The 26048-nt window shown below is 43.2% G+C and overlaps 2 protein-coding genes and 1 long non-coding RNA gene across 9 annotated transcripts in view; 1 reads left to right on the forward strand and 2 right to left on the reverse strand.

Annotated features, from left to right (window-relative positions):
* Positions 1–350: 350 nt before the first annotated feature.
* Positions 351–5884, reverse strand: LOC140339003 (uncharacterized). Of its 2 annotated transcripts, XM_072423470.1 has the most exons (7): positions 5816–5884; positions 3667–3780; positions 3376–3567; positions 3177–3300; positions 2987–3060; positions 2800–2908; positions 351–2599 (listed from the first exon to the last, which is right to left on the reverse strand). In XM_072423470.1, exons 2-7 carry the CDS (start codon positions 3760–3762, stop codon positions 1509–1511), a joined length of 1686 nt encoding a protein of 561 aa, XP_072279571.1. In that variant the 5' UTR covers positions 3763–3780; positions 5816–5884; the 3' UTR covers positions 351–1508. The 2 variants fall into 2 exon arrangements, with proteins under 2 accessions (XP_072279571.1, XP_072279572.1); XM_072423471.1 differs by lacking the exon at positions 5816–5884 and having other exon boundaries at positions 3667–4249.
* A 21-nt stretch (positions 5885–5905) lies between these two features.
* LOC140338996 (gastrula zinc finger protein XlCGF66.1-like) overlaps positions 5906–26048 on the forward strand; it is a 231153-nt gene continuing 211010 nt past the window's right edge. Inside the window, exons 1-7 of one of the 6 annotated variants that reach the window (XM_072423459.1) lie at positions 7884–8310; positions 8417–8549; positions 8784–8939; positions 9015–9138; positions 9961–10046; positions 10167–10275; positions 10521–12050. In XM_072423459.1, coding sequence (XP_072279560.1) covers positions 8454–8549; positions 8784–8939; positions 9015–9138; positions 9961–10046; positions 10167–10275; positions 10521–11254 — 1305 coding nt within the window. In that variant the 5' untranslated portion in view covers positions 7884–8310; positions 8417–8453 and the 3' untranslated portion in view covers positions 11255–12050. The other 5 variants (XM_072423456.1, XM_072423455.1, XM_072423458.1 and 2 more) reach the window with 5 other exon arrangements.
* On the reverse strand, positions 18717–22086 carry LOC140339160 (uncharacterized). The gene is made up of 3 exons (XR_011922379.1): positions 21995–22086; positions 19286–19394; positions 18717–19196 (listed from the first exon to the last, which is right to left on the reverse strand). It is a non-coding gene; the product is annotated as an uncharacterized lncRNA (long non-coding RNA).

Here is a 26048-nt window from a genome sequence, read left to right on the forward strand (position 1 = left end):
CTGCCCTCAAATGTAAAAAATGAGCCTTGTTCGGTCCTGTAGTAGAACCCCGTTTGCCCTGGATCAGAAAACTGCATGTGTTGTGTCCTAAACAGACTATATATATTATATATACAGTATATGTTATAAACATGTTGTATAGTGGGTTTCTACTTTTTTTTGTTCAAGACTTAATAACCTTTGGGGCGATCAGGTCTTCTTCTTTAAACATTCAGAGCATTGTTTCATTCTAAACTTTACTGAGTGAACACGGCAATGCCTCCTTTTTATCAGACCACTCAATATTGAAAACAACAGTAAGCTGTTCTGGTACATCATTTCTTCAACCTCTTTAATCCGAGCTTTGGGGGTTTTTCATGCATAAAGTGTTTATTTGTAAAAAAAAAAAAAAGGTATAAACAGTAATAAATACAGGTGTAACACAACAGTTTAAAAACATAAGAAACAACTAAAACTGTCTTGAAACTAATATTGGACTACTCTAATAGAGCCATGTCAGCCTTGTTAGAATTGATGCTTTTACTATAGTTGATCACACAGATAGAGCTGATTGTCAATAGTTCACATTCATACGGCCTACTTGCCCTCCAGAAGGTGCTGTGTCTGGTGTACCTATATTGGCTGTAGGTAATGACCACGGGTGATGCTCTCCCCAGACTTCCATCCATTTAGAAAGTACACCAATTCCAGTGTGATCTGTAGAGCCTGTAGGATGGTCCATTAATACAACAATGGGTTGGCTAGCTCTCCGTCAAGGAAATGCTTTACTAGTAAGAAAAGATAAAACTAACTTAACAGGTTATAGTGGGGTGGATCAAAATGAGCCAAGAAAAGCCTTTACCAAGCCAATGGAAAGGAGACTGGCGTTTTTCTTAAAATTGAACAAATCCATAAAATGCAGGGTATATTCCCCAAGCACTTGTCTTTATTTAACAGGCAACAGTGCTTACAAACAATGCTATCCACTATACACTGCTCCAACCCTTAGGCATTGAAACACCTCTTGTGGTGAAACCTATTGAAAAAGGAGCAGGGTCTGTTCGATTGCATTTTTATAATTGTCCGTTCTATATGAAATAAAACTTATTGAAAAAAATGGTCTAGTTCGGCAGGTGGCAAAGTGGCAGAAACAATTGACTTATAGGTATCATGTTAAGTAACCCTTGATTTTGGCATTAGTGGTGGAAGTGTCATGTTCAACAGAAACATTGGGTCTGATTTACTAAAGCTCTCGAAGACTAGAGAAGATAGACTATTATAAGTGCACCTGGGTGATCCAAAAAACCTGAAAATGATTTCTTAAAAAACGTTTCCAATTAGTTGGTAGATGTTTTCAATCCTGAACCAGATCCATTCCAGGTTCTTCCACAATCTTCCTCAGTCTCGGAAAGCCTTAATAAATCAGGCCCAATGTATTTGAAGAGGGCCCTACCTTATTACTGGTAAGAGTAATTTAAACCTTTCCACGTGCAGAACATAGAAAATTATTTCATCTTTGTGCAAGCCCTTTAAAATGAGATAACCATTCCTCTTACTCCTTGATTGTACTCAGTACAGAAAGACTTAGAAGCGTAATTACACTGATGGGACACAAGGTGTGACCTGAATTTAAAAAATTTCCTGCATTCGAGACATGAATATGGCTTCACTCTGTGAACTTTTTTGTGTCTGATCAGGGATGAGCTTCGGTTAAAACACTCTCCACATTCAGAGCAAGAAAAGGGCTTCATCCCCGTGTGAACAATCTGATGTCTGTTGAGAGAAGACTTCCGGGTAAACCGTTCTCCACATTCCAAGCAAGAAAATGGTTTTTCCCCAGTGTGAACTTTTGTGTGTATGATGAGATTGGCCTTTCGAGAGAAACATTTGCCGCAATGTTGACATGTATATGGCTTTGTCCCCATGTGAAGGATTTCATGTGTCATGAGAGATGACTTTCGAGGAAACCGTTCCCCAGGTTCTGTACTGGAAAACAGTTTCTCGTCTATGTGGGATTTTTTATGTATAATGATGTTGGCCTTGCGGGAAAAACATTTCCCATAATCTGTACATGAGTTTGACTTCCCCCCTATGTGAAGGCTTTCATGGGCAATCAGAAATGATTTACAAGTAAACTGTTCTCCACATTCCAAGCAGGAAAATGGCTTCTTTTCCATGTGAGTCTTTTTATGCTTGATGAGATTTGCTTTCTGGGAAAAACAATTCCCACATTCTAAACATAAATATGGCTTTGCCCCTGTGTGAAGTCTTTGGCGTTCGATGTGGGGAGTAAACCCTTTCCCGCATTCCCAACTGGAGAATGTCTTCTCTTTCATGTAAGATCTCTGAAGTAAAACAAGTTCTGCTGTTTGGGCATCTTCATCATGCTTAAAATATGGGAAGTTCTCTGTACCATTAGGAGCCATAAATAAAGTCACTGGAGGTGAGAGTTCAGGAAAACTCATCCCAGGCGTAGAAGAATCAGATGATAGGTTTACACTGGGAACATATAGGGGAATTGTGTCTTCTTCTGAGGAACCAGGGGAAAAGTCAGCTTCTACTTCGCCATCTAGAGAGGTAATGGGAAGTTTTGGGGGATAATTTCTGTTCCAATGTAGACCTGCAAAAAATTCCAACATGGTGAGGAAACGTGAAAGTTTACCAGAATCAAAAAATCATGGAGGACAACTGTGCCAAAAACAAGAATGTTAGGGTATCAGTTTTACTTTTGGCATATTTTCATGTTGTTTACAATCCTAAATGTAAAGAACCAACATGTATTTTATTGCAGATCCATGGTACTTTATGTTTATTTCTCACCTGAACTGATCCCTGGAGGGATATCCTTCTTCATACAGGGCTCATCAGCCATCACATACAGACCTTCTGCTTCCTTTTTGGCTTCAGATTTAATAGTCAGATTTTCACCCTGAATAACAGATGCACTATATCATTTACTTCATGAACTCTCTGAACAAATAATTTTATTACTCTAAAATTAATTTACCTGATCCAATGAAATTTTGCGATGATGGAGAGGATGGGGACATTTTTCTGGTGGGTTCCGGTTACTGGATCCATCTGTAGGAAACACACACACTGACTGAATATATTGTCTCTATGTGTTTATCAGATGATGGGGGATCTAGGTGGACCCTCCATACTGCTCTCTCCTTTACAATAAAGTCTCGTCTTACTCGGTGATGTGAGGGTCTGGTGGTCCTCCATCATGGCGTCCTTGTAGAGGTCCTTGTGTCCTTTTAAATACTCCCACTCCTCCATGGAAAAATAGACAGTGACATCCTGACACCTTATAGGAACCTGACACACACAATGATACAGTCACCATCCAGACACATTCCATAATAATGTCCCACAATTCCCGGCACCGCTCACCTCTCCCGTTAGAAGCTCAATGATCTTATGAGTGACTTCCAGGATCTTCTTGTCATTGTTCCTCACAGATGTCAGGGAGGGGCGTTTAGGATTTATGATGGGCCTCTGACTATTGCTCCATCCTCTTGACCCACTAGAATGGCTGTTAGGTGTCAAATTGTGACCAGAAGTCTTCTTTACCAATGTGTAATCCTGTGTAATAGGAAAATAGTTGTTACTATGTAAACATACCTATTCAGTGCTGCCTTGAATGTATTTCAGAGAAGTATGAGTAACCAGAATCCTTCTCACCTCTCCAGTAAGCATGAAGATGATCTCCAAGGTGAGGTTTAATATTGTCTCTGTCACCCTTATCGTCTTGTCGGTTCCCAGTGGATTAGTCATCATTGGAGAAGATCCTTTGATCTAAAAATTAAGAGTACATTTTGCCACAAACCTATTGCCTTCCATTTAATCTGTAAACAGTAGCTCAAAACTAGGCATTAATAGGAGGCTCTATTTATCTCTAATCATCCCAAAATCAACTGACCACAAACTTCACAGCACATTCACATCTTGGCTTGAAATAGGAACTCTGGTCCACCCAACTCTCCTCCACCACTATTCTACAATCCAAAGGAGAGGTTCAAAAGTCAACAGGACAGTGTCTCCACTGAAAGACTTGGGACAGCGTGATGGTCACAGTTGGGCCCCAATTTTTATGTTTGGTATAAGCAGCAGGTTCAGGTGCTCTTTAGCTTCCACCTGATGGGAGGCGGTATGCTCCTCATCAAAGGAAAAGACGAGTCCATTAAAGCGTTAATAACAATAAGAACAACAGGTCACACTAAATATAAAGTAAATCACTACATATCAAGTAAATAATTTTTCAATGGAATTAGATGAAACACACTGACCAGCCAAAGTAAAAAAACAACCTGCTTGATATTATTAGCAAGACATAATGAGCAGCTCTCTCACTGCTCACTGTCACTACTGCTGTGAATGACCCACCTGGCTGTCTACATGAAGACAGCGTGAGTCATCAGAAAAGATGACCTCTTCCTCTTCACCATGGTACTGTTCTAATGCTCCTGTTGATTAAAGATACTTTTGGCAGTGGACAGGGGTCAACATAGGCGCCATTCTTTTGTGGACAAGTGTTTCAGAAATTTGTGCTACAGAAGAACTTCTATGGGATCCAACCACATGAGCTAGCTTCCCTCCTGATCAATGAGCCCTGGGTATTCAAGGCCCTTTTGACAGTTCAACAGTTTTCTTCCATAGACAGCTTACTTAAGTACTAACCACTGCATACCAGTGGCAACAAACCATGGGGTTTGGGAATTTCTGACTCTTCCCAACTTGCCTTTTTTCCTGCTTCTAACACATCGCCTTAAAAAACTGACCATTCACTTGGTGCCTGATATATATACCAAAAAAATCCACCCCTACCTGTCCCCAGAGACCACCAAACTCCTTGTACACGCTCTTATCATCTCTCGTCTGGACTACAGTAACCTCCTCCTGTCTGGTATTCCACTAACCCGACTCTCTCCTCTAATATGAACAGACTCCTCCATCTTTCCTACCGCTCCTCTTCTGCTGCATCTCTTTGCAGGTCTTTTCACTGGCTTCCTTTTCACTTTAGAATCAAATTTAAGCTCCTGTGCTTTGCCTTCAAATTCCTCCACAGTTATTGTCTCACTTACCTTTCTGACATGGTTAAAAAATACTCCCCCAGCCGCTCTCTCCGCTCCTCCAATGACCTACTAATGACTTCCTCACTCATAACCTCATCACACGCAAGGCTCCAAGACTTTTCTAGAGCTGCCCCGACACCCTGGAATGGCCTTCATCCTGTTAGGCTTGCTCCTACTTGCTGCTCATTTAAAAGAGAACTCAAAACCCATTTTTTCAAACTTGCCTACCCATCTTCTTCTGTCTTTGAAACCGTCACTACTTCCCACCACTACATATCTTCCCTCCTATTGTGTGGTAATTCACCTCTAATATTGTAAGCTCTTTGGGGCAGGGTCCCCTCCTCCTCCTGTGTCATGGTCTGTATCTGTCTGTCATTTGCAAGCCCTATTTAATGTACAGCGCTGCGTAATATGTTGGTGCTATATAAATCCTGTTTATTATTATTAATAATAATAATAATAATAATAATAATATCCCCACTTTTGTCAGGGGTCACTGTAACCTGATCATCAAGGGTACTGCTTCACCTGTCAGTGGGTTCATGTTTTGGAGGATATGAAGGATTTCTACCTGCTTCTATTGCCCATCAATATTGGCCAGTGCCATGATCCCCAGCCCCAGCGGCGCTAACAATCTAACATCCAACGCATCAACAGACTTGCAGGATGATGACTTGTTGAAGTAACATGAACCTCCTTATCCAGTCCACCGAAAGTTCTGAGACCCCCCACCTCTCAATATAAGAAGACATTATTACCTCCTCCTCACTGGACACTCACTCTTGAGCCTCACAGTTCAGCTCCTCCTAGTTTGGGCTACAACAAAATGGCCGCATCCGTAACTGAGAACAACAGAGCACATAAAGGTATGGTTCAAAGATCCTGCCTACGGGTGTCACTGTGGCAACCAGGAAGCAGCTGGCCAATCTTGAAACGCTCAACGCAGAGACATAGAGAAGCAGCAAAGTGGCAGGAATATTTTATGTGGATCGACCAGAGGCAGAAATTTGACATTACTACTTCCAGGCTCATAGTTTGGCTATCCCAGAGGCTTAGGAAAGAGCAGTATTTCATAAATCTCGCTTGCATTCCCATTAACATGCCAATGACATTTAAATCACCACAGGTGTTCCAGGGTTGTGTTTTTTACTGAACTGCTTTAAGCAATATCTTTTATGTTGTCATAACAAATTAATTGGTGCACTTGGTTAGGAATTGCCATTATGCAGTAGGACTTCAAGCTTCTTTGCAAGGAATCAGTAAAAAGACCTCATTCAGAAGCAAAATGAGCCGTCATCAGTAAAGAAAGTTGTCGGGTTATGAGTTCATGTTCTATAGTGAGTCTGTAGTGAGTGTAGTAACTAAGTCCAGAGGTAAGGAGTTCTGCTTTGTCTTTGGATAGATTTAGATCACAAATGAGATCATTCAGCTCTCCTTGTGTAAAAATCTCTTGTTCTCAATCTTTATCAGCCACATAATCAAGATCCAATGATTCTTGATTGTAACCCGTCGCCTTTTTACTGTATTCCTCATCACCCTCTACAGAAGTAAGTCCATCATGTGGTGATACAGGAACAGGCCTGATTGAAGAATACAGGCTGGGATTTTAACTGGGAATCGATTTGTGTTCACAAGGCAAAGATAACAATCAGTTAGTTCAGCGGTAGCCAACTAGGGGTTCGTGAGAAAATTTTGGTGGTCCATGGATCTGGACACAACTTTTGTTGCATCCACAGCCTTGCCCTACTGGATGTTTAGCAAGCCGGTCTGAGCCTGCGATGGGAGAATGGCTGGGTTCTGGCATCATGATGTCACTCAGTTTCTTCCCCTTTGAGTGACACTTGGCTCCCCGTGCATGCGTGGTCCGGATTCCATAGATTTAGTGGTCCATGAGGTCCGAAAGGTTGGCGACCAGTCGGTCTCGCCATTCCCTCCAGAACATTGGGATTGAAAATGGCACCCCTGCCTTAAGCCAGTGACACAGTCCATTAGATCAACTGACGTAGACGTAGAGATTTATCCCAGTTGACAGCCAAAGTACAATTTGTATATCCTAAGATCTGCTTCAATTGGGCCACACTGTGCTTTCATCATGAAGTAGCCACAAACATAACGAAAACTGGATAAATAATACAATTTTAAAGCAACTTAAATCAATCGTAGTTACTGAACTCTGTAACATAAAAACACAAACAACCACCGTTAGATGATTGTAATACATTTTAGATAATTATATCAAATATCATGAAATATTTAATCACATTTGTCACAAAAACTAAATTTGAAATCGGCATGAAAAATACTATAAATTATCACAGATGAAAACAGCCTGGTGACTTGTGTATATGGAAATTACTACTTTTAACCTCAACCAGTTTGACTCCTCTGGTCTACAACAAAATGGTTGCCTCCTTTCTTTGAGGAAAGTTTCTTGAATCCCATTTATTTTTTTAATCTAAGGAATCCATCGACACTGCCATATATCGGTGCATCAAATGTGTCCTCGGTGTCCACCATTTTTTTGTAGCTCAGCATCAAATGTGTCCTCGGTGTCCACCATTTTCTTGTAGCTCAACATCTTTATGACAGATTTTTGGTATGGATTGGGGAAGTTTTTTGAGTGATTTAGGTTGCAGTCATCTTTGTTTACAAATTAATTTAATATAATTTTATGTAAAGTGTGAAAATGTTTTCCCTGAGGGATGTAAGCTTGGAATGAGGCAGCCATGTTCTTGTAGCCCAGTTGTCTTTCACAGCTGGTTGTGGGATGTAGGTGGGATTTGGCTGCACACTGAGAAGGTAGTGATGTATTTTTGTTCTATGCTATACTATATTATTATTATTACCTATCCCATTCTATTGTTATATATAGGTTAGCCTTTCTATTCCCATGAACTGGGTAGTAAAGAGACGATGATCTAATAATGTAATATATCATATATTGTATTATTATATTATTAAAAATGGGAAGTATTATTTATTTTATATAAAAGTAATATAAAATACATAGCACATAATCAGTATTATTGGCTGCACAGTGAAGCAAGGATAATTCAGTCTAACTAAGGATATCTTTACCCAGTGATCCTTCAAAAAAAACTCACTTTCTTTATTATTAGGGTGACAATGCTAAGTTTATGGAAGGAGCCATAGTTGTCACCTCATTTGAACTATTGAATGAGCTAAGAAGAAGCATGCTGATTGGATAAGAAAAGAATGATAGAGGAATGAGCTGTGTTGCTTCAAGAGATTGGTAATTTGATTCAGTGGTGGCTTTTTAGACCTGCATGAAGTTTAGCTTTGAATTCCCCTCCTTCAAATGAAAGTAAGTTAATCTCTTGATCATCTTTTTACATTAGGTGGCTTGTATAGGAACCAGAATCTGCTTTCCTAACCATGACTTACCCACAGAGAATGGAAAAGGAAAGGAGCAAGATAACGGACAGAATATTAAACCTGACGCTGGATATTATCTACCTCCTGACCGGAGAGGTGAGGAGGATTCTGGGAGGTTACATGACACTACTTCTATCTCTATTAATAAACCACAAAGCTTACCGGACAGGTAAGACGGAATATGGGAGGGTCACATGACATCCTACATGTCTAATAATAAAACTCAAAGCTGATTGGAAAGGTAAACAACAATGCAATGGTAATAATTTAAATGTAAAAAATGTTTAATTTTGGTTGGGGGTGGAATAACACTTTATTTTTTAAATATAGAATTATATAGCCTTCAAGTTATCAGATGGTTTGGTGGCATCCAATTTAATGAAGACCCAGAACCCGGTTTTGGAGCCTCCATCTCATTCCCTAAGACAGAAGAAAAAAAAGGTCAAAGAAGTCACCAGTGAGATCATTGAGCTGCTGACGGGAGAGGTGAGCGGTGCTGGAAATTCTGGGAGATTATTATGGAATGTGTCTGGATGGTGACTGTATCATTGTGTGTGTCAGGTTCCTATAAGGTGTCAGGATGTCACTGTCTATTTCTCTATGGAGGAGTGGGAGTATTTAGAAGGACACAAGGACCTCTACAAGGACGTCATGATGGAGGAACACCAGACCCTCACATCACCGGGTAAGAGGAGACTTTATTGTAAAGGAGAGCAGTACAGAGGGTCCACCTAGATCCCCCATCATCTGATAAACACTGTGGGGGGTTAAGCTCAGGATCGCCTTTGCTGGGGTCAAAGGACACTTGTCTGGTTCATCCAACTCAGATCACACACCAAGGTATCAGCCTTAAGCTGGCTTGCAGCCAGGTTTATTGAAGGTTGTGGATAAAATAACAAAACAGCAAAAGAAAACCTTGCCTGTCCAGCACTTACTATACATCAGGCATCCCTGTTTATCAGCTGGAGGGCTTCTCCCTGTCAGCTCAAAACCAAGCTTTCAACAACCTTCTACTCAACTTTTGAGCTCACTCACCCAGACCGACTTTCTGTGTCTCTAGCAGGGCTCACTCACACAGTCCACCTGTCTGTGTCTCCAAACAGAGCTCTCTCACACAGTCCACCTGGCTGTGTCTCCAAACAGAGCTCTCTCACACAGTCCACCTGGCTGTGTCTCCAAACAGAGCTGAACTCACACAGACCCCTGTCTGTGTCTCTCCAAATAGAGCTGCACTGACACAAACCCCTGTCTGTGTCTCACCAAGCTAAGCTGCTGACTGAGCTCCTGGCTCTATGTTATATCCCCACCCATCCCCACCAAGTACTTCTTCATTAATTATCTCACAGGTGAGAGTCTTCCACCTGCTACTTCACAGAGGACTCTTGGGCAAATATATCTCATAAGAGAGGAATCTTGGGCATATATATCTCCCTTCCACCTCCAATCCTGCCTTGGTGTCACAACACATAGAGACAATGTATGCAGTCAGTGTGTATGTTTCCTACAGATGGATTCAGCAACGGGAACCCACCAGAGAGATGTCCCCGCCCTCTGTATTCCCAGGACACCAGACAGGAACATCGGGAGGATCAGGTAGATTGGCTATCTTAATGTCAACTAAAATCTGGTTATTTTATGGTAAAACAATACGGGGTAAATACTCTGTTAAGTCTGTGTATACACAGTTAATCAAGTGATCTTGGTCCTATCTAGATTGAAGACCTGATGATTATTAAAGCTGAACCAATAGATGAAGAAGAGATGTATGTGAGTGGTGTGGAGCCATGTAAGGAAAAACAAATTCCTGTAAAGATCAGTACAGGTGAGTTTTGAACACTATATCCTGAAAAGAGTCTCAGCTTTCCCTTGTTCAGTTTATACCAAAGGTGTCCAGTCGGGTTGAGGTCCGTGCTTTCTACGGGCCACTTGAGCTTCTCCACATCAAATTTGACTTTGTTCACCTAAACTTATTTAGGTACTGTGTTGTGTGTGGATCTGTGGAGCTGTGCATGTTTGTAAAGTTTGTTTCTCAGCTATGGTATTTTCTCCAATTCTCATGTTTTTCAGATGACCAATACCACAGGAATAAAACAAGGAACTGTTCCATCAGTTGTTCAGATGGTGAAATAGAAGAATATGACATTGTAGTAGATTCCCCTGAAATAAATGAACAATTGAGCGGCATGAATCTTGAGCCAGTACTTTATAGTGCAGGACTGTCATCCGATCCTTCTGCACCTTGGGAGTGTTTTCCTCATCATTCACATTCTACTCATAGAAGTCCTAAAAAGTTTGCCTGTTCGGAATGTGGGAAGTGCTTTACACAGAAATCACATGTCACAAGACACGAAAAAGTTCACTCAGATGTGAAGCCATATTCCTGTTCCATTTGTGGAAGGTGTTATGCTCACAAATCACACCTCACCAGTCACTTGAGATCCCACACCGATGAGAAATGGCACTCGTGCCCTGAATGTGGCATATGTTTTGGACATAAAGGATCTCTGATCAGACATCAGAGAATTCACACTAACGAAAAGACATTCTCTTGTACGGAGTGTGGAAGGTCCTTTACCCAAAAGTCCCATCTGGTTGACCATTTTAGGATCCACACTGGGGAAAAACCATATTTGTGTTTGCAGTGTGGAAAGCGCTTCGCGGTCAAGAGAGGTCTGGTCAGCCATGAGAAAATCCACAGTGGTCAAAAGCTGTTTTCTTGTTCAGACTGTGGAAAGTTTTTCACCCGAAATTCCTATCTTATCAACCATCGGAGGATTCACCAACGTGAGGTACTGGTCTGATTTTTTTCCAGGAGTTTTAAAGAGTCATTCTACCTAAGACCGATCTTTCAAATTCAAAAACGTATGTAGAAATATTACTAATACTGCACCTCAAAGACATTTTGGATAATTATGCACTTTCAAACTTGTAGTAACTGTTTGATAAAGGCCCTTTTCTGTCCCACCATGACTGTGCACCCTGTCTGCAATTCCAGCTCTATAAAGACAAGGTTTGATGAGTTTGGTATCAAGGGCCCTACATAGATCTCAGACCTCAGACCTACTGGGATTAATTGGAATGCCAATTGGGAGTCAGGTTTGCTCATCCAACATTAGCACCTGACCTTAAAATTGTTCTTTTGGTGGAATTCTTTTAAGAAGTGGGGGAGATGGTAAAGCAGCAAGGGAAAGGAGGTTTGAGATATAAAACTCCATATAATGTTCATGGTTTTGGATTTTCAGTCATTTTATATAGGTAAATTTGGTCAAGCATCCACAAATGTCTAGCCATATACAGTAGAACCAGTTATCTGGCACCCACGGGGAATGCTGATTCCGGATGTGTAGTTTCTGGTTAACTGTGGTAATTCCTTTTTTCCGGCATTCAGCACTAGACTTGAATGGGGACACTTTTCCCCTATTCACCTCTAGTGCTCAATGGCTGAAAAAAGGGAAACCCTGATGACGCTTGAGCCGTTGCTAGGGCTGCAGGAGCAATCAAGAAAGCGTAGATGTCGGGTGCTAGTTATCTGAATTTTCCAGTTATCTGAATTCCTGATAACCGGGGTTCTACTGTATTTTTTTTTTTTTGGCCAAAAAAGGGTTCTTAGGTTTTATTAATTAAAAAAAAAATTGCATGAGTTTGGTCTACTTGTGTTGGCACAATCTTCCTATGTCAACTGTGTGATTAAAGGATGTATTATTGTAAGCTTCTTCATAGGTAAATACTTAATTCAACTGTTGACTAATTTTTTTCAAAACTTCTTGCTATTGAAAAATTCAATTTTAATGAAACAAAAAAACAAAAAACCCTCAGCTAAATATTTTTGATAATAATAAGGTCCTAGAGATTCAAAATATGTTCCATTATAATCTAAGTCTGTTATTCTACACACATTTCAGATCTTTGGTTGCTCCTCTGCTTTCATGTTTAACCATTAACCTCCCTAGCAGTAATCCCGAGTGTGGCTCGAGGTGACTTATCCATACTGTGACTAACGCCCTCTCAGCCCGGAGCCCTGCGCATAGACTTTCCAGCACTCTCAGCAATAGTCCACGTACCAGCAGAGGGGCCGTCACGGGGCAACGTTACCACTCTGTTACCCCTTGCCACACACACCACAGGTACTAATACTTAGGTAGAGTTGGTTTTCCTGGGCCCGGTTGCTGTGTAAAGTCCAAGTTATTAGTCAGAGTCACTGGGCTCCCTGCAGCGCTCAATGTGTCAGTGCCATTGTACTTAGCATTAAGATGATGTCAGTGAGAGCTCCCCCTGCTGGGCTTACATGGATTTTTTTTATACCAACCGCAGAGGTGGGACTAATACAACAATCCAATGACAGCAGGGTGGGGCCTGTCTGAGGGGTTGTGTCCACATGGAGTATGATGCTCTGTGGACACTTCCAAAATGCCCTTGTTCTAGCCATTATTAATAATTTCACAAGTACAGGTTTTATGAACTACCAACCCCCAGATTATTATTAGCCACAGGGTTCCAGGCTTACCTGAGGCCTAGGAGACTAGTTCTTGGTTTTAAAATGCTCACTATATTGATCCAGCTACAAATCAGCCAACTACTACTTCATACAGAATGGTATATTGGAAATACAAAGATTATTAATAAATGCGTTTTGGAATACAGCTCAGAGGTAAATCAGGGCCACTCTACTAGCCTTATCTGAGTTTTATGACACCTGGAGACACAAAACTCCAACTTTTACAGTGTGTGCCTTAAAAACTACAGGGTCTGGATGATGCTGGTTGTCAGATCAAGAACTATCTGATAAGGGGAAATTTTTGACCCTGGTCTATTAGAGAGTCATTTTCCAACAAAGACATTTTAAAGGAAGACCATTTGTTATATTTAAAGGGAAAATCAGGACTTAATATTTTCCACAATATCACACCTTCCCCCAATAGGAGAGACCATGGGAGGGATCACTCGATACTTCCCAGCTCAACCATCCTTCACTGGCTCGGCCTGGCGAGACAGGCTATCCGCGTTAGATTGCTAGCACCTTTTTTGTGTTGGATCGTGAAGATCATGAAAAATTCTCTGCTGAAGAATCAGGCTCCAGCGGAGCAACTTCCCATTGTCCCCTGCAGTATGGTTCAGCCAACTAAGTGGGTTGTGATCAGTGATGACTGTGAAGCTTCGGCTATACAAGTATGGCTGCAGCTTCTGTAGGGCCCACACAATTGCAAGGCATTCTTTTTCAATGGTGGCATATGCCACCTCCCTAGGAAGCAATTTCCTACTAAGGTACAAAAGTGGATACTCATCTCCTGCTTGATCCACCTGGCTAAACTCCACCTAAGCCATAAGAGGATGCATCGGCTTGTACTAAAAACTGGCGGGTAAAATTTGGGGCTTGAAGAACTGGAGCACTAGCAAGTGCTTTCTTCAAACTTTAAAAAGCTTCCGCACACTCCGGTGTTCATTCCACAGTCCAGGTCTTTTTCTTCCGGGTTAGGTCAGTCAGGGGCTTGGCCAGGGTGTTATAATGGGGTACAAACTTTTGGTAGTAACCGGCAGTTCTCAAAAATGACAAAACCTCTTATTTAGTTTTGGGGGTAGGCCAGGTCATTATGGCCTCAACTTTACCTGTCTCTGGTCCCAGGGTACCACCTCCTACTCAATGTCCCAGGTATTGGATTTCAGTCATGCCAATCTGACATTTGCTGGGTTTCACTGTCAGATTGGCAGATGCGAGCTTGTCCAGCACCTGTGACAGATGATCAAGGTGTTCTTCTCAGGTGTTACAGAACACTGCTATATCATCCAGATAGGCAACTTCAAATTCACCCAGTCCTTCCAATAGGTCATTTACAACCCTCTGAAAGGTGGCTGGTGCATTTTTCATCCCAAAAGGCATTACCAAAAACTCAAATAACTCAAATGGTGCGATGAAAGCAGATTTTTCCCGGGCTTCCAGTGACAGAGGAACTTGCCAGTACCTTCGGCTTAGTTCCATTATTGTCAGATAGTGGGCACCTGCCAGCTTATCCAACAACTCATCAATTCTAGGCATTGGGTAGGCATCAGAGGAGGCGATGGCATTAAGTTTTCTGTAGTCCACACAGAATCTGGTGGTTCGAACCTTTGGGGACCAAAACTACTGGGGATGCCCATGCACTGTGGCACTTCTGAATGACCTCTAATTGCAGCATCTACCTCCTGTGAGACATGGTGGGCCGTCTGTCCAATAGGAGAGTGCGTGCCTGTGTGCCTGTGCCTCTGTCCTGTGGACAGCAAGGTGTGTTCTCTCTGGTTTTGCAGTGAATGTGCACCTGTGCGGGGTGAACACTTTCAGCAGCTGATCCTTCTAAAAGAGGGAGAGTTGTGAGTCGGTGCTTCGCTCATTACTCACCTCCCGGGTGTCAGCTAACAAATCTAGCAAGGAATCAGCCTCTTCCTGTTCAGGCTGACTGCATACAGGCATGACATATTGTTCTTCCATGGTCTAATTTAGGCATATTCCCTGCCTCCCACCACAAAGGTTGATTATGTAGGTTACCTCATTCAGCCGCTGGGTGATTGGGTATGGTCCATCCCAGGCAGCCTGCAGTTTGTTCTGCCGCATTGGTAACAGAACATACACCTGCTGGCCCACTTCGTAGTTCTGATGCAGGGCATTTTAATCATACCAGTGCTTTGGTTTGACCTGAGCCCATGCCATGTTCTCCCAGGCCATCCTCACCAATTCCTTCATTGTATCTCAGAATTTAAGTACATAGTCCACAACAGAAACTTCTGTACCATGTACAATGCCTTCCCAAGACTCCCAAGAATCAAGTGGACCTCTCACTTTTCTCCCATACAGGAGTTCAAAGGGTGAAAAACCTGTGGACTCTTGAGGGACTTCTCAGAAGGCAAAAAGCAGGTAAGGTAGATATCAATCCCAGTCCTTTCCTTGTGACTCCACAATTGTCCGCAACATTTGTTTTACGGTACCATTAAAACGTTCACACAGCCCGTTTGTTTGTGGGTGATTGGGACTAGTCACAATATGAGTTAATTGTATTTTAGTACACAAAGCCTCCATCACGTTAGACATGAACTGGGGGCCCTGGTCGCTGTGGAGCTCAGCCAGAAATCCAACTTGGGTGAACATTGACAGCAGAGCATCAGCAACTTTGTCTGCTCTGAGGGAAGAAAGCGCCACAGCTTCTGGATAAGGGGTGGCATAGTCCACGACTGTCAGAATGTACCGCTTGCCTAAGCTACTGGCAATGGGTAAGGGCCCAATAATATCTACTGCAATCCTGCGAAAGGGCTCATCAATCACTGGAAGTGGGTGCAAGGGGGCCCTGTGCACATCACCCGCCTTGCCCACCTTTTGACAAACTGTACAGGACCGACAGTAATGAGCCATGTCTGCACCCATGTTAGGCCAGAAAACGTTTGGTCTTACCCTGGCCTTGATCTTGGCAAGACCCAAGTGACCTGCAAAGGGAATTTCATGTGCAATCTATAACAAATTTCCCCTAAATTTATCCAGGACAATAAGTTGCTGTCTGACTGATTTTACCTTACTGCTGTACAGCAACACCTTGTACTTGGCCCCCTCCTCTACAGGCCTGGAAGCCAAGTCTCTAAGTGACTCCAGACATGGGCCTGCCCGCAGTGCTTGTACAAAGGCTGCACCACCTGTCACCTCTGCCTGTCCTGTGGCAAACAAGGACAGGGGGAGTGACTCTGAGACTGATCCTACGGCAATCAGAGCAAGGAGATAAATTAGAAGACCTCTCCCCATGTTCTGATCCTGTAGTCTGGGCCTGGGCAGCCCTTGCAGCACTGTGAGTGACGGCCAACACGGGTAATACCTTATCATCAGTTTTAGTCATAATTGGGTGTACATTGTCTACACCTTCATCTCATTGGCAACAGGTTCAACAATAGTTTTCAAGGTTTCATCTATTTGGGTCATGACTGCTTTGTCAACATTTTCACTTTCCCTAGATATGGGTGCACACACATCATTAATCATTTCATTATCACTTTCCTTGGGTGAATTTTTGTTTTCCAACCCACTTCCCTCCCTCTGTCCAACCCCAGGTCCCTCAGATGTTGCCTCTGCATTTTTGTTCAGTACCTTGGAATGTTCGGAGCGTTCAGTTGAAGAATCCTGGATAGCTCCAGATGGTTCATAGTAGGAAATAAGAGTGCCCAAATCTGCTGCAAGCAGTACTGGTACCGGAATCTTATTTGGGACTCCTACAATCTTGGTACCCCTGCCGGCCCCCAATCAATGTGAACTTCTGCAGTAGGCACAAAGGAACGGGTACCCCCTACTCCACTAAGAGTAAGATACTTGTTAGGGATAATACTCTCCTGGTCGATTAGGTCAGGCTGTATAAGGGTGACATTTGCGCTGGTATCCCCAAAGCCAATCACGTTCTTGTCGTTCACAGTAACAGGTTGATGATTTTTAGTGTGACCCACTACTCCTCCAGTCACAAGCAACACAGAAGAGGAGTTGTTAGTGGGCTGCCTTGGTGCTGTCATCTGCTTGGGTGAAGGGCAGTTGATCAGGAGGTGTCCAGATTTGCCACAGTGGAAGCACTTCCGAGTATCCACTGAACCAAATCTGATGGTAGAAGCTGCTGGCGTTGGTCGCTGCTGTGCTTGGGTTGCAGGGGCAGAAGTAGTAGACGGTGGTGGTGGTGGTTTTCCTCCTCTCCAGGAGCTAGGAGGAGCTCTGCGATTATCAGGCACCCAGGTAGTGACATAGAGGTCTGCCAACTCTGCTGCTTTATTCGCTGACATAGGCTGGCACTCTAGCACAAACTATTTGATTTTAGGGGCACAGCCCAATTGTTCCTGGATAATTAGGTCCTCCAAGTGCTCAAAAATCTCCTTTTTCAGTCCTTTGACCCACTGCCAGAAGTTGGTGCGCAACTGATGGACAAGTTCCTTGTGAATGTCAGTGGCCACTTTATGCAGGGAAACCTCTTCTGGTAAATATCTGGGATGAGCTTACTGGAAATTTAAGCTCTCTCACCGGAGAATCTCTCTGCTCTGGGGAACTGGGTGACTGACCTTGACGCTGTAACTGGAGTTTAGCCATCTCTAGTTCATGGTGGCGGGCAGCCTGCTGCTCTGCTGCCTCCCTGTCAGCTTGGCGCTCTGCTGCTTCTGCCTGTTGAATCTGAAGAAGAAGCTGAAGGCGAAATCCTGGATAATCAGAGCCCAGCAACTGCAGATCAGCTCCCCCAGACGATATCCAATTGTCCAGTTGGTCATCCTGGACACCACGTCTGTCCACATTCTCTGGTGCCATCTCTGATGCATGAGGGGTCGTATCTGGCGACCTCACCTCAAGGGCTTTCTCTGCCCTTTCTGGCTCCATCAGGGCACAGATCAGCTGCTCCTTAGTCTGCCCCTGGGTTGTTGGGATGCCTTTGACCTCACATAGGTTTAACAAGTCAGCTTTGCTCATTTGTTTGTAATCTACTGGACCAGGCATGGTTGCAAAATAAAAGATAGGATAGAAAAACAAAGATGGGGTGGGGAACTGTTGCTATATGTTCTCTAAAAACCTTATGCACTGGCCTATGTCCAAGAACTGCTTCCCCTGGGGTTAGTCTCTTAACCTTGCATTAATGCTCTAAGTAGGAACCTGGTCCCCACTTGCCCCCGACGTCCTCCAGTGATGCCCGGCATCTGCTTCCCCTGGCAATGCCAGCTATTGCCAGGCTACACAGATGCTGGCCGGCATCTGCGTCCCCGGCGTGTGAATGTTGGAGACACGAGGCAAGGGAACGCAGATGCCAGCCGAGCAGTGCAAACGTGCAGCTGGAGGGCAGGACCGTGTGGCTGGGAGGCAGGACCAGGCAAGAAATTTAAAATAATAAGTATTTTTAAATGTATTGTTTTGATATTTAAAAATACTTAATATTCAGACCGCCAGGGAGGTTAAAGAAACAACATGTTGCAAATTTTTAATAGATGACATCCTTCTTGTCATGAGACACAGGCCTCGTGGTGGAATGTCACAGACAGCAGTCTTCACATTGTTGGGGATCCATTCAACAAAGTAGCTGCTGTTCTTGTTCTGGACATTGAGGATCTGCTCATCCACCTCTTTCATGGACTTGCGTTGGCTGCCGCGGTTGGTTAGCGGGGCAAAGCCAGGCATAAAGAAGTGCAGACGGGGAAGGGTACCATATTGACAGCCAGTTTAAGCAGATCAGCATTTAGCTGGCCAGGGAAACGCAGGCAGGTAGTGACTCATGGTGGCCAATACCAGATGGTTCAGATCACCATAGGTGGGGGTGGTGAGTTTAAGGGTTCTAAAGCAAATATCATAAAGGGCTTTATTATCTATGCAGTAGGTCGCATCTCTGTTCTCCACAAGCTGGTGCACAGACAGGGTGTCCAGTATACAGAAACATGAGTATTTACAGCCAACCATGGCAAAAGGAATAATGGGGGAGCACTATAAAAAAGTAAAAGGTAGTTAGGGGTGGCCTTTATAAAAACCCTGAATAGGCATAGCCCCAGGGTCTACAACATAGCCATAAATCCAGATAGGAGATCCCCTCCCTTGCTCATCTGTGCAAAGCAAGCCAAGAATATGTGACCAATGTCCTGCAACTCAAGCTAAAGCAGCAAGACATTTCTAATTACAAAATACAAATTTGTCTGGTTTGAAGATCTGTCCGAAAGGTCCGGATCACACAGAGTCCATTGTGCCTGGCTCCAGGTCCACCAGGATGGCACGAGGAACGTATTTACCACCTGCAAGTAAATACAAGATGAACATTAAGCTTTGTCACAACCATAAGCTACACAGGAGGTCCAGCATTGTAGGAGGAGGATCACCCTACCTGTAGCCTCATTATAATAGACGTTTATTCTTTCCAGCTGGAGATCGCTGTCACCGTGGTATGTGCCAGTTGGGTCAATGCCATGCTCATCGCTGATCACTTCCCAGAACTAGGAGACACAGAACACTTCATTACTAACTCTGATACAAGTTACACCATAATTCTAAATTCTTCATATGCATTTTATCAAAACGTTGGCAGAATAAACATCATGATTAGCAGATAACAAGCATAACCTAATAGCAGGCTGCCTTTGTTATACTCTCCAAGGATTTAGAAAAATACTTGTTCTAGTAGCAAGGAGTAAAGTATTGGAAGCCTTATGATCCGGAGGACATGTCCAGGTCTGCAGAGCACATGACCCTTCTAGTCACAAATGGTTTACCCTACCCTAAGCCACTTCAAACCCTTCAATGCCTCAGCGGAGAAGGGGACAGTGGCCAGCAAGCATTCAAAATCAAAACAAACAGTTTGTATCATGTAAAACCATCCTAAAGACAATTATACCCTTTTATACTATCTCTATAAAAATCTGGTTCTAAAATATACTCATATTATACATATATTTTGAGTAGGCTGTGAAATTAGGGCTGGGAATTATTTGTAGGTATTACACTTTAAATGGTATTGCCAATATTAGAATTACATTAAGTAGTGGTTTCTTATTATCTTCAATGTAATGACTATTATTAATATAATTGTTTTTTCAGAATATTGTTTTTGCTAAATTGATAGGGCATTTGTGAGTGCAGTGCCCATGGAGTTGGCTCACTTTGTACTGCACTAAATACTGACTATAAGGGATGAGCAGCCACCAATAAAAAAAAGACCGCCCATGAGGAACAACCAACCACCTCCGAGGAATGGCTGACTGTCTATGAGAAACAACTGACCACCCACGAGGAATAACGGACGGCCTGTGAGAAAGGTCCAACCATTTCCTAGGTACGACTGCTCACCTATGAGAAGGAATGGCTAAACACCTACAAAGGATTACTGACCACCTTTGAGGAAGGAACAACCACCTGTTGAAATTGATTTTCTGCCAACATAGAATGTCCAGTTAGCTAATGGTAGACAGCCAAAACATTGTGGTCCGATTGTGGTTGTCCATATAAAGAATCTGATGTTTTTTGGATAAGTTTATGAAATTTGATCTTTAGGAAGTTTTTCAAGTTCCTTATCAGTGATATCTTTGCCTAGTCTGATATAAATTAGTTATATGAGAAAAAAGACAGGCTTTTGTAGGCAGATAAGTATTTAAGATAAGAAATATTTAATTGGAGCCGTAGTAGTCCTATTTCCGACATAGACCTACTAGGCTTATTTCCACCATTCAACAGTAAGTATTCTATCCGACAATGGTTGATATTTAACACGTGTATACCTACATTAATTTGGATGTGGGGAACCCAATGTATATCAGAATAGACTTCTAGTAGTTTGCCCCAAATCTGGAGAGTGCAGAGAGGTATTAGATAAAATCTAGAAAATATGTACACTACAAAAATGTAGTAATTATGGTAGGTTTAGTACCTAAATATCTAAAAATTTTCATTAATATTGGTAAAAACGTACTGAAAGTCCAGTCATGTGGGTGCTTGTAATGCCTGAACCTCAATTTCAGCATTTACCTGTACCCCCGCGTTCCTGAGAAATTAAGGCTCAGGTGCTGGATTGTTTCAGCAATGTGTAACAGGGTAGATTTTTTTCATGGTCAGAGTTTTTTATGTTCTGACGATGGTCTAACAATGAAAATTTAGGGAGTGGTCACAGGTGTCCCCCACTTGCACCTACAGTTTTGGTTTTTTACATCTCCCTGTTCCTGAGAAATTGGGGTTCAAACTAGGGAAGGGGAAAGGGTAGTGTAATATGACATTTCTAGTTTTGTGACAGATAGGTATAAATTTGGGGTTCGCACCTCCTTGCTATGAAAGTGGCCCCGGGGGTCCATAATTTGTATATTAAATTTCGGGCTTCTAGACACACTTACTTTTAAAACTGATGTTCAATTTTCACTAGTTTTTATTGTTATGATCCCCATATTTTGAAACTTGTTAATGGTGGGGAGATGCAGAATTCATTCACAAAAACAGCTGTGACACTTTCCTGACAACGTCGTCAATGTACACGCTCATTTGTACACGCCCCCTGGTAGATTTATTTCGCGTGTAGATTTAATTCTAATCCTAATGTAGCTTAATCAGGGTGATTAGGCATTGGACAACATCAAAACTGTAACAGCATTAGGAGAAGAAACCATTAAGGTTAATGTGCATATAAAATATATGAGTACCCCAAATATTGCAATGCAAATAATATGACATGAAGATCAGGTGCGGAAAATGTTTAGTCTAGTGCTGACCTAATGTCATGTATAAGAGAGTAAAAAGAGAGTGTGAAGCAAAATATAATAAACAATATTAGGCATAAGTCAGCATCAATGCAGTAGCAACATTAGCGTTGGAACCCATACAAGTTAAAGTGCATATAAAACATAAGCACTCCCGGTATTGCAATACATATAGTGTAACATGAGGATCAGGTGCGGGCAAAGATTAGTATGGTAAAAACTTAATGTCATGCATAAGAGGGTAAAAAAAGATCATGGAACAGAAGACAATAAAGGATAATAAATGTCTAAATAACTAGCATATAAGGAATGAACTGGTCAGTATGCGGCATAAAAAGAAAAACAATTAGTTATACTCATCAATCAGCCGTCGTGAAAGAGTTCTGTAATCCACTTCATCCTAAGTGAACGTCCAGAAAGTCCAGCGGTCCTGTGGTAGATGGCTGGTCGAGCGCATATGACTCCAGCCCGCGGTAAACCGGCTCGATATAACGGCGCGAAAGTACGCGCGACCAGCGAGCGCCGATTTCATTGATAAATTAGGCCCGATGACGGGTGCATAGCAATCTGCATCCTGTGCCACTGGCAGAATCGCAGAGGACAGGCAGGTTCACATTTGGGTGCAACATCCCTGCTTTCCCACATGCGCAAGAACCACAAACCAAACCAGAAGCAGTACTTGCGCTCTCTTGAAGGAGGTGTAACCACGTCATCGTCTCTTCTTCTACCTCTATTGACTCCTTCTCCACCTCCAACTGTCATTGCTACTATGTCTGAGGAGGTTGGTGCCAGCCAGACTTCCAGCTGCGAGGAAATATCAGTTTCTGGCCGCAGGTTTGTGCCATCAGACAATGTCGCCAAAGATGGGTACTCCAGTGACCCCTTCAGCTCCCAGTCCCCTCAGCCCACTCTACCGGAGTTCTGCGCAAAGCATCAGGCTATGGACCCAACTAACAAAAGAGTCATCAAACTCAATTCACATCTAACCAAACTATTGGCCTTGCAGCTACTGCCTTACAGCATTGTGGACTCTGCTCTCTTCCATGACCTGATGGCCTGTGCGGAGCGCTGGTGGAATATACCAAGCAGGTATTACTTCTTACACACAGCTGTTCCCAGTTTTCATGCACATGTAATGGGTAACCACTCCTGGGCATTGGCATTCTCGGTGTCTAGTCAAATCCACCTCATCATGGACAGCTGGACAACCAGGCTTGGAGTGGGACTCTACCTGTCCTTCCCCTCTCACTGGGTGGCCTTGCATAGCTCAGTGGGCGGTAGTCTGCAAGAGGCATTGCAGCACCTGGTACCCCCACTGAGGGGTGTGGTGGGAAAGCATGGGCCACCCCAGTCCTCTCCCTCCCTCTTATTTCGACACTCCTCCTGGAAGGCCAGCAGCGGAGGGCACTGTGGTTAAGCGGGCACTACGGCTCTCTCAAGCACATGCGTTGCCAGGCCAGAGAACTCTTGTCCGCTTTGCACAGAGAGGTTGAGGCTTGGGCGACGCCCTCCCGGCTCACAACAGGCAACGTAGTGTGTGACAACAGGGCCGCATAACACATGTGCCCTGCTTTGCGCATGTACTGAACCTGGTGGTGCAGAAGTTCCTCCGCACGTACCCAGGACTGGAAGACTTACTGAGACAGCCTCGCTTTATCTGCAGCCATGTATGCCGATCCCCTACTGCCGCTGCGGCGCTTAGCAAGATCCAGCGCAAACAGGGGCTTTCACCACATAGACTGATTTGTGACATTGTGACTAGATAGAACTCCACCCTGCACATGCTTCAGCGACTGTGTGAGCAAAAGCTAGCCATCCGCCATTACTTGGTCAGCGTGGTGCATGGAGGCAGCGGGGCCCTTGGAGGCAGGGCATGGAGGTAGCGGGGCCAGTGGCTGCAGATGGAGATGCTGTGCAAGGTACTGGTCCCCTTTGAGCAGGCCACAAAATTGTGAGCCGGGAGCGGTCAGGCTGGAATGATGTAATTCCCATCATCTTTCTGCTTGATCACACCCTGTGTGGCCTGATGGAAAGTTGTGATGAGGGTGATGAGGAGGAAGATGTTTTGGCGCCTACTGAGGGACAGGAGGAGGATGAGCCCAGGGGACCCGAAGTTCATATGTGTGTCCACATGTTGCGATGCCTACAGAGGGACCCCTGCATTTGCAGGATCAAAAATTGGGATGATTACTGGCTGGCCACCCTTCTGGATCACTGCCACAAAGACAAAATGCAGTTTCTACCCAACCCGGCGCAAAGGAAAGAAAAGATGACCCGCCTAAGCAGAATACTATACGACCGGCTGTGTGAGGAGTTCCGCGCACCACATTCCACACAAGGAGCTCAGGCTGACACCGCCTCTACTGTATCCTCCTCTAGCGACGGCATCAGCAGAAGCAGTAGTAGCAGCAGGCCGCACACATCCAAAAGTGTAGATCAAGGCAGGGGGGATGCCTCTGGTAACCCACACTGCTCCTGTGCTGAGTCTGTGGCTGCCTCTCACCAAACACCGTCAGCTGAGCCTGCCTCAGTTGAATTTTTCCACTAGTTATCACAACGTCCAGGGGTGGCATTCATTGCCAGTGTCATACCTGCCATTGTGCGAGCTAGCAATTTACTATATATTTCTGCTGCTTCCGGGAGGCCAACAAACTGCAGACTAAAGGAAGATGTTTTGTGCGCCAACACTGTTGCTGTTAGGAAGGTAACGTTAGGAAGGTAGACGATATTGCTAGTTTGCATCATGAAGTGGATAACATGAATGCCAACTGTCAATCTTACAATACTTAGCTGAAAAATTAGGCAAAGGCAATGGCACACTGATAGGTACCGCCTGTCCAGGACTCCATTTAAAAAAATTGTATTACACACTTCTAGGTAGCTCGGGATACCAGTTACCAATGCGGTCCTCTCTCCGCCTCAGGGCCCACCACCTCCTCCTCCTGCTCTTGCTGCGGCCACCTGTCAGTGCTCTCTCTATTCACTAAAATTGTACACTTCTGGGTGGCATTGACGATGCACTACACCCAGCTCTTCATGACTCTTACCAATGCGGTCTCCCTGGCGATAGCTGACCAGAGGCCACACATTGCTACTGCTCTCGCTTACCCACGCTCCGTCGCTGGTCCTCCATCCTTTTGCCCAATGTCACCGCACTACTTGTCCACAACTTTATGGGTGTCATTGCTAACACATGTCATCCAGGTCATGATGCCACCTAGTAATTATTATTATTATTATTATTATTAATAAACAGGATTTATATAGCATAAAAACATTATGCAGCTAAATAAAATAAATAGGGGTCTGTACATTAAATAGCAATGCGTTGTACTGCTGTTTTGATGGCAGCGACTGTTGCTAGTGGGTTGAGTTCACCCTTTCGCAATGTCCTAATGTTTATGCTGCCTTCTGGATGCTGTCAATCATGCAAAAATCCTATTTGCCTTCTGTCACTTTGTCGGCCATTTTCTGGAAAACTGCAAGGTCTTTTGGAACTTTTGTATATTTTACTTGTTACCACTGTTCTCTTACACTTACCTAGCAAGTGGTTCTAACATGTATAGGGGCTTTGCTATTAATATTTAAAGTTGGCCTATTGACTTTAATAAAATTCGCAAAACCGATTCGCCGAAATTTGGCGAACCCACCGGAAGTTCGAGGAAATTTTCGCGAGACTGTCAGAGGCCTTCTCGCTCATCCCTATCCCTGACTACTATGGCAGAGGAGTCTTCACTTTTGTCAGCAGAATAGATCATCATCTTGTTTGCATCTATAGCTCTCTCTTTCTCTAAATGCTTATATAGATATCTATGATAAATATATCAATACAATATAAAAATATGAAAAAACATAGTGGCAGGAATAAAAATTTGAAAGAACGAGGTTTAGGCTCAAAATTTAGCACAACAGGTTAATTATGTATTTTACACATTGTTGATTCATACAATAATATTAAATACAATGATTCAGTAGTATGCCCAATCTTGTGTACATTCACCGGGATAATAAAATCAAAGGTAGGACTTAATAGGTCTCATACCACCCAACACGTTTCGCCAAGTTTTGGCTTCCTTGGGTTTGATGTAGGGGGAGCTGGTCTATGAAGCGATTTAATGAAAATAAAACAACAAAAATTAAATAAGGCATTGACAAAGTAATATGACATTAAGGATTTGTTTAATGTGATATTACTTTGTCAATGCTTAATATTGATAAATGTCAATTGAGTTAGGTTAAAAAAAACGTAACGAAACAACAAATATATTTCAAGGTTTAAAGCCAACATGAAAAACCCACTGGTACATCATGTGTATTTAAAGGTCTAAAGCCAATATTGTATGTTCATAATTTCATATCTGAAGTTGTAAAAATATTCTTGTATACTTATACAAATTGCAATTGCCAGTT

This window comes from Pyxicephalus adspersus, chromosome 10, assembly GCF_032062135.1.
Source record: "Pyxicephalus adspersus chromosome 10, UCB_Pads_2.0, whole genome shotgun sequence".
Classification (NCBI taxonomy): Eukaryota; Metazoa; Chordata; class Amphibia; order Anura; family Pyxicephalidae; genus Pyxicephalus; species Pyxicephalus adspersus.